At 37.4% G+C, this 8,623-nt stretch overlaps 1 protein-coding gene across 1 annotated transcript in view; it reads right to left on the bottom strand.

The window, feature by feature from the left end:
* RAB14 (RAB14, member RAS oncogene family) overlaps positions 1-6,472 on the bottom strand; it is a 22,775-nt gene extending 16,303 nt beyond the window's left edge. Inside the window, exons 1-3 of the mRNA XM_027772640.1 lie at positions 6,379-6,472; positions 5,227-5,280; positions 2,710-2,887 (exon numbers count right to left, since the gene is read on the bottom strand). Coding sequence (XP_027628441.1) covers positions 2,710-2,887; positions 5,227-5,280; positions 6,379-6,430 — 284 coding nt within the window. The 5' untranslated portion in view covers positions 6,431-6,472. The remainder of the gene's footprint in view (positions 1-2,709; positions 2,888-5,226; positions 5,281-6,378) is intronic.
* Between the last annotated feature and the right edge of the window lie 2,151 nt (positions 6,473-8,623).

Below are 8,623 nucleotides of genomic sequence, written 5' to 3'. Positions count from 1 at the left end.
GCACTTTATTTTTTTAATGACAGAGGGTACGTATCTGTGCACAAGAGCAAAAGAAACAGGAGAAAAAAATGACCCAGTCTGGGACCAGCAGTTGGCATAATGGCTATGTCACTGGACTCCCATGTAGTCAACCGTGGTTCAAGTCCCAGACCTGGTGGCTTAAACTCATACTGCACGTGTGTGTGTGCATACCCAAGATCCTGAGAGGAGAATGGAGGAGAAGGGATTGCGGCGTGGCTTTCTCACTTTGTTTCTCTTTCTCTGTCTTTCTGGCGAGCGCATGCACTCTATTGCAAAAACCTCTTCAAAAAAAAAAAAAAAAAAGGACCCAGTCACACCTCAATCCTTTTCTTCCAATTCTTTATCCAGTCAGGATTCTGGGCACCCAGGCCCAGCATGTTTTTCAAGCCACCAGAGTATGGGCTCAAGTCCTGGTGTGCAAGGTGGGATCCAGCTTCATCTGCACAGCCCCTAACATGTGCACTACATGGCCGGCACACCCCAATGCACCCCCTCCCCACTTGTTTTAAGGCAGGGTCTCTGTTGCAATCCTCCTGCCTCAGTTTCCCAGGTGAGACTACAGGTACACACTACCATGACCTGTTGCCCCTATGATGCCCAGGCCAGCCTTCAGGTCCAGATTCTCCTGCCTCAGCCTCCCATATCGCCAGCCTCCCGAATTGCTATGGCTATGCTATACCACAGCCAGCCTTCTGTACCCGAGGTTCTACGTCCATGAATTCAGCTAGTCGCACATGCAACCAGGCCATGTGAAAGAGGAAGAGATGAGCTCCCTACAAGGGAGATGTGGAAAGAGTTTATCTACACATGTTCCTTTCACTTATATCTGATGCTAGGATTACTTTTAAGTTAAACAGAGATGCTTTAAAATATAGAGAAGAATATGCCATGGCTATATGCAATTACTACATCATTTTGTATACAGCACTTGAACACCCATGAATTTTGGAATCCACAGGGATCCTATAACCACAACCACAGGCAGATAAAAAGGAATGGCTATATAATCCAAGCACACATCACCATCTTTAAATTTTATTAATAATGAATAGTGTTTTTAATTATGTGAGGCCTTAAGGAATCAGTCTTTATAAAAGAATCATTCTGTAAAGATGGTCAAGTTCAGATGGCCGAGTTCTTTAATAGTCTTCACACTGGAGCCAGCAGGTGGCATGATGGTTAAGGGCACTGAACTCTCACATGGCTGGCTACGGTTCAAGTCCCAGACCTGGGACTTGCTTTCTCGCTCCCTGCCCCCTCCCTCTCTCACTTGTTCTTTCCCTCTCTGGTCAAATTAAAATAAAATAATAAAGTTAAATAATTCTTTTTTTGGAGAGATTTTTGCTATAGGGCTCACCAGAAAGACAGAGAGAGACAGAGAGACAGAAAGTGAAAAACCACCCCCCAGGGGGGATGGCCATGCCGCAATTCCCTTCTCCTCCATTCTCCTCTTGGGATCTTGGCCACGCACGCACCCACACATGCCCAACATGAGTTTAAGTCACTGGGTCCAGGACTCGAACCACAGTCAACTACATGGGAATCCAGCAACCCAGCCATTACGCCATTGGCTGGTCCCAAATAAAATAGTTCTTAAAAAAACAAAACAAAACAGTCTTTATACAATATGTATCAATTTGCCTAACCATGCAGTAAAGGTTTGTTTCACTATTTTGCCCTGAGGCCACCAGATTCTAGAATTTCTTGAACCCTTTAGCATTATAATTAGAATCAGCATTTATCCAGTGGCAGCAATTCCCACAGTGCTTCAATAAAATAAGTTTAAGAAACACCAAATGAAACAAAGTTAACAGTAAAAAATTTCTTTATAATATAACTTCTCAGGGTCCTAAGTGCTAATGTGCATTGTGATTCTTCAAAAGGAAACAGTATAAAGCCCTTTGCAAAAGGGCTTCAAATTCTAATTATCACTTGGTCCTATTTACCCATCTCTACCCCCAGAAGAGAGACTAACAATGCTTTGACTGGCACTTGGCATCAAACTGAAAGGTGATCCAGCTCATTTTCCAACTTATAGTAAATAAACAGCACAGAGTCTAATGAAGTGACAGTTTCCTATTCAAAGTCAACACTTTAGAGGCCAGTTTTGGTACTTTGTATCAAGTGTTTGGAGTTTCAAGAAATAGGCAGGTTGAAATCAATTTGTTCTGCTGCATGTGGTTATTTAAATCACTTCAATCCATTTTTAGACAAAAAAAATGTAAGAAAACAAATACTCAAACAGCTTCAGATGCAAGCATAAAAACTTTTTATCATTTATCATGCTGAAATATTAAAACTACTTAATTCTTTGCTTGGCCTTACTTTGAGAAAGCACAGAACTTTAACACTAGAGAGTACTGAAAAGAATAATTTAAGATTTGCTTGCTTTCCACCGACATAAAAAAACTTTCATATAAAATATTATTTCTCTTCAAATAATTCAACTGATGCTGCTTTTAAGAACTGTATTTCTCTACTGCTCTACCTATCTCCTAAAGTTTTTCTTCAGTCATACCAACTTCTAGAAAAGAACATCAAGGTGTAATATCGAGTTTTATATAACAACTTAGGGAAAAAAAACATAAAATCCAAATAAGTTCATTTATAAACTAAAGAATGCCTAAATCAATAAAAAAGTAGCTATCCTTTTCCAAGTTGAAGGGTGAAAAATCATTATTCTCTTACCTAGTGATATCATACACCATAAGTGCTCCCGCAGCTCCTCTGTAGTAGCTTCGTGTAACAGCTCTAAATCGCTCCTGTCCTGCTGTATCCCAAATCTGCAGTTTGATTTTTTGGCCACTAACTTCAATTATTCTTGTACCAAATTCAACACCAATTGTGTGAGGACAATCAGCCATAACTGTCAGACAAGAAAAAAAAAAATATTATCCCAACTTTCAGAAAACTCTGAAATTAAGACTAGTAGGGAAAAATCCACTGACTAATCAAATGATGTGCTAATACTTGTAGACTAATACACAGACTAAAACTACAACTGGAAAAAAAAATTAACAAAGACACAGAAAAAGTCAGGGAAATGTGACTGGACTAGAGCAGGGCCCAGCAAAGTTTCAGAAAGAACAAAAGAGTAAACAATTTAAAATCTGTAAGCAAAGGGTCTTTGTCACAACTACTTGACTATGCCACTAAGACATAAAAGATGTCATATACAGTATATTAAATGAGCGTGGTTCTTTTTGATAAAATTTTATTTGCCAGACCAGAAGGTGGCGTGGTGGTTAAGGCGCTGGACACTCCCACATGGTTGACCGCTGTTCAAGTACCGGACCTGGTGGCTTGCTTTCTCACTTCCCCTCTCTCTCTCTCTGTCTCTCTATATATGTATCTCTCTCTGGTCAAATTTAAGTAAATGGACAGCTAAATAAAAAATGAAATAAATAATTATAAAAATAATTTTATTTGCCAAAACAGGCAGTCGCTGGATTTGGCCCACTAACCACAATATACTGACCCCTAGACTAAAAGAATCTGCTAAATAAAAAGAAGGATTTTGATAAACTCTTCACAATACCAACATTATAAATTCAGCCTTCTGACAGTTACTACCTATAAAAAAAATTAATTAATGGTTTTAAGATTCTAGTTGTTAGTGAAACTTTTATCTTAAAAAGTATTATCAGTGTCTCAAACAAAATTATCATGTTTACTACATACTGTAATTATACACTGGCAAGTTAGATCATGTCTGAACCAATAAAATAAGTTTAAAAGTTCTTTTCTTATAATTAGGTCACTTAAATCTAAATCCATTATTCTCTGCTACAAGTATATAGACTGCCGACACTCCATAAAATATTACATTAAGGGGCCAGCAGGTAATATGGTGGTTAAGGTGGCTGGACTCCTACATGGCTGACCATGGTTCAAGTTCTGAACCTGGCAGTTTGTTTTCTCACTTTTCTTCTCTCTCTAGTCAACTTCAAAAAAATAAAATAAAATAATGACAATAAAATTAAATACAATAATTCTTAAAATAATTACATCAAACATTTGTGGGAAACAACACAAAAAATCCATAAATAATTTCAACTAAACAGAAACAATTTTTTTTTTGGAGAGGTTTTTATTATAGGGCGCGTGTGCTCGCTAGAAAGACAGAGAAAGACAGAGACAGAAAACGAGAAATCACTGTACACGCATGCAACCAGAATGAGTTTAAGCCACTGGGTCCAGGACTTGAACTGCGGTCAACTACATGGGAGTCCAGTGACATAACCATTATGTCAATTGCTGGTCCTACAGAAACAATTTCAACTATACTACTATATAAGTTAAATCAAATTGGCACCTTCCCCTATCACTCAAGAAAGTATTTTATTTTTCTGAATCCTTTCTGAATCCTAATCAACTAGTCATGACTACAGAAAGAATTCCACTTTAGAATTTCAAATGTATTAGTTAACAAATGATAAGTGCAGCCAATTTCCCCAGAAAGATTAAATTTCCATAACAAAAAGAGAATAATGAAAAGATCTAAATTTGACATTGTTCTTAGCCTACTGAAGAATTAACTTTACATTTTTACCATTTGAGAAATCAAAACAAATGAATCAGATTTATGGTGTATAAAAAAACAACACTCTTTAAGTATGCTGACATGATAAGTTTTATATGCACCTGTTCTTTTTTAATGCTAATAAGGAGGACAAGCAGATGCACTAATGGTTACGTTGCTAGATTCCCATGTAGTTGACTATGGTTCAAGTCCTAGATCCAGTGGCTTAAAATTCATGCTGGGTGTGTGTGTGTGCATTCCCATCCCCCATAAGAGGTGATTTCTCGCTTTCCATCCCTCTCTCTCTCTCTCTCTCTAGCAAGCACACATGCCCTATAGAAGAAATCTCTCTCTCTAAAAAAATTTTTAATGCCAAAAAGTGGGGCCAGCAGGTGGCATGGCATAGTGGTTAAAGGCACTAGATTCCCACAGGGCCGACTGTGGTTTGGGTTCCAGACCTGGCGAGTTGCTTTCTCACTTTCCCTTTCTCTCTCTGTCTCTCTCTGATCAAATTTAAAAATACATATATAATAACAAAGGGAATTAAAGAAATAAATGATACTAAAAATACAAATATAGAGAAAAGGTCTATATACATATAATACAATGAAAAATGACACTTTTTAAAATAGAAATGTGACAACAAAAAACACTACATGTTTTTCCTCATATACTGAACTTACATTTTTTTTCTGTAAATTGATGAAGCAAGCAAGATTTTCCTACTCCCATGTCCCCTGTTTAAAAAAAAAAAAAAGTTTCAGATGGCAATTACATCTCTCAATTTTATACTCATAAATCATACAATGACTGCTATGCTCCTTACCATAACACATGACAAGTTTCTGGGGCACTTAGAAAAATTTTATTTTCCTACTTTATAATTGCCTCGAAAGATCTATAAGTCAGCTTTAACTGTGAAATACAAGCTGACTATTCTCAACCTGTAGCAGTGCTAAAATTTGATTGTAAATTATGTTAATAGTCAGCATTTGGGAAGTGCTTTTTAACAAACTGTAATAATGGTTATTTACTTTGAAAAAGTTTTGTTTTTTTCTCTTACTCAGCCTAGAAGCAAAAGATTCTTAAAAGTATCAAATGGGGTAGCACTTAACAAGCAGAAACAATAAGCTGAGTTTTAGAAGCTTAATTCATTAGGTCTCTGTCTTATCCCAGACTCCTTACTTTTCTTTAGAAATCCATAAAAGAAAAAAAGTTGCATTATATGCAAATCATAACAGAACAGCTGTCATCAGCAATTTTACTCTGTGGTGAAAGAAGCATTTTAAAGTCAAGTAAACTCGGCATTAACACAGACTGTACTAATCTGAAGATTCACTGAACAGCATGTGTCTTTTCAACTGTACTCTTACAAATACGCTAAAACAGTATTTAAGACTTTTCACTTAAACAAAGTCTTCTTGACGTATAAGGGAAAAATACCAATATTATATTTTATGTATTATACAACTTATTTTGAATCAGTGTTCTCTACCTTTTGTAGAATCCAGGAAAATCTGAAGACTTTAATGATACTATTCTGGAATAGTACTCCTAGGAAATTAATCTCATTCCCAATATTTAACAAACTTTCAGATAGTCCTCAAGAACAACCAACATCACCTCACAATGTACCCAGCACTGTACTATGAAAGTATCCAGAACCATAGTACAAAGGTACATTATTAATGTAAAAATAAATCTTATAAAAGGAGCTTTAGTTTTGCAGTGAAATAAAAACATTACTTCCTCTGGAGTGATATATTTAAGTATTAGTATATGAATATGCTGTATGCTAACCATCTTTAAAGAGCAAAAGTATAAATTAAACTTACCAATAATAATATATTTAAAGATGTAAGAGTAGTTGTATGGTGCAGTTGCCATGGTGGCACTAAAAACAAAGAAAACTGTTAATTGAGAAGGTAAGTATACACAAGTTATTCAAACTTTTCTATCCTGTAAAGATACATAAAATAATGTGCACTTAGTACAAACAAAATATTGGTTATAATAAGTTAGAATAAAATTGCATTGCCCAAATTGACCAAGTACCAAATTCTCTTGGATGAATGTGCTTTAACATTTTCATGTATTATCTAGAGAAATATGAGGAGCCATATCTGCCCCAGAAATTCCAATGTCACTTTAGGAAATATAGATTAAAAAATGTTATTCTCAGGGCCAGCAGGTGGTGTGGTGGTTAAGGGTGCTGGACTCCCATATGGCCAATTGTAGTTCAAGTCCTGGACATGGTGGATTCCTTTCTCACTTTCCTCCTATCTCTCTCTCACTTTGACCCGTGTGTGTGTGTGTGTGTGTATATATATATATATATAATTAAATAAAATAATTATTTTTTTAAAAAATGTTATTCTGGGGGCCAAATGGTCAAAAGGCAACTGAATCTCCATATGGTCAACGGCATGATTTGAATCCTGGAACCCATGGCTTAAAAAACATGCTGGGTACATATGCAGATGTGCCCAAAATTTCAAGAGGAGAATGGAGAAGGGATCCTGAGTGATCATCCCTGCCAGGGATGATTTCTCACTCCCGCCCCCCTTTTGTCTCCATCTCCATAGCACATACACCCTGTAGCAAAAATTAAAAATGAATAAAAACCTGTCAAAAAAAAAAAAAAAAAGAAAGAAAGAGAAAAATGTTATTCTGGGGCCAGCCCATGGTTTGGTAGTTAAGGTAGTTGGATCACACATGGCCTATTATGCAGCTTGAAAAACACACCAGGCACTGGGACCAGCAAATGGTGTCATGGTCACATCTCTGAACTCCTATGTAGTGCTTTGAGTCCCAGACCCGGCAGCTTAAAACTCAAGCCAGGCGTGTGTGCTTGAAATCACCCTGGGGAGTGATTTCTAGCTTTCTGTCTCTGATTCTTTGGCAAGCGCACCCGCCCTATTTCAAAAACGTCTCTCAAAAAAAAAGAAAAAAAAAGAAAGAAAGAAAGAAAAGAAAAGAAAAACACACCAGGTGCATGTGTGTCCGAAATCCTGACTGCAAATCTGCACCTTCTGACCAATTTAAAAAAAATTTTTTTTATTCTAAAAAGAAACATTATTCTGGGGACCAGCAGTTAGCGTAATGGCTATGCCGCTGGACTCCCATGTAGTCGACCACGGTTTGCGTCCCGGACTCGGTGGCTTAAAACTCATGCCAGGCGCATTTATGTGCGTGCTCAAGATCCCAAAAGGAGAATGGAGGAGAAGGGACTGCAACATGGCCATCCCCCTGGGGGGGGATTATTTTTCACTTGCTGTCTCTCTGTCTCTCTCTTTCTGGCAAGCTCACGCACCCTATAGCATAAACCTCTCCAAAAAAAAAAAAAAGTTAACTATTATTGGCAATTTCAGATAATTCATCATACAGGACTTGCAGATTAATAAAGTGCCTGCTATATGTACTATTCTAGGAGAAGAAATCATACTTGTGCTTGATAAAAATTTGAACGTTTACATATTAGAAGACATTTCAAAAAACCATGAACTCTCAGGCAGACTTAACCTAAAGAATCTAATTTCTCTCCTACTTTTAATAGGGAAAAAAAATAAGAGACCAGCAAGTGGTGTAATGGTCACGTCACTGGACTCCCACATAGTCAACTGTGGTTTGAGTCCCAGACCCGGTGGCTTAAACTCATGCTGGGAGCGAGTGCAGGTATGCCCAAAATCCCAAAAGGAGATTGGAGTAGGGATTGCAGTACGGCCAGCACCCCTGAGGAGTTATTTCTCGCTTTCTGTCTCTGTCTCTGTCTCTCTCTCGTCTCATGAGCACACACGCCCTATAGCAAAAAATTGCTCTTAAAACAAAACAAAACTCAGGGCCAGCAGCTGGCATGATGGTTAAGGTGCTGGACACTCCTACATGGCTAACCACAGTTCGAGTTCCAGACCTGGTGGCTTGCTTTCTCACTTTCCCTTCTCTTTCATGTCTCTCTCTTTCTGTGTCTCTCTCTGGCCAAATTAAAATGAATGAATAAATAAATAATTAAATCACTCTTTTAAAAAAACTGCAGTGTATTTATTTGAATGCCTTGTTACCAATTACAGACTGGCATGTTGT

This window comes from Tupaia chinensis, unplaced genomic scaffold (assembly GCF_000334495.1).
Source record: "Tupaia chinensis unplaced genomic scaffold, TupChi_1.0 Scaffold000289_1, whole genome shotgun sequence".
In the NCBI taxonomy this organism is placed as follows: Eukaryota; Metazoa; Chordata; class Mammalia; order Scandentia; family Tupaiidae; genus Tupaia; species Tupaia belangeri.
This window is presented reverse-complemented; position numbering and strand designations above follow the sequence as displayed.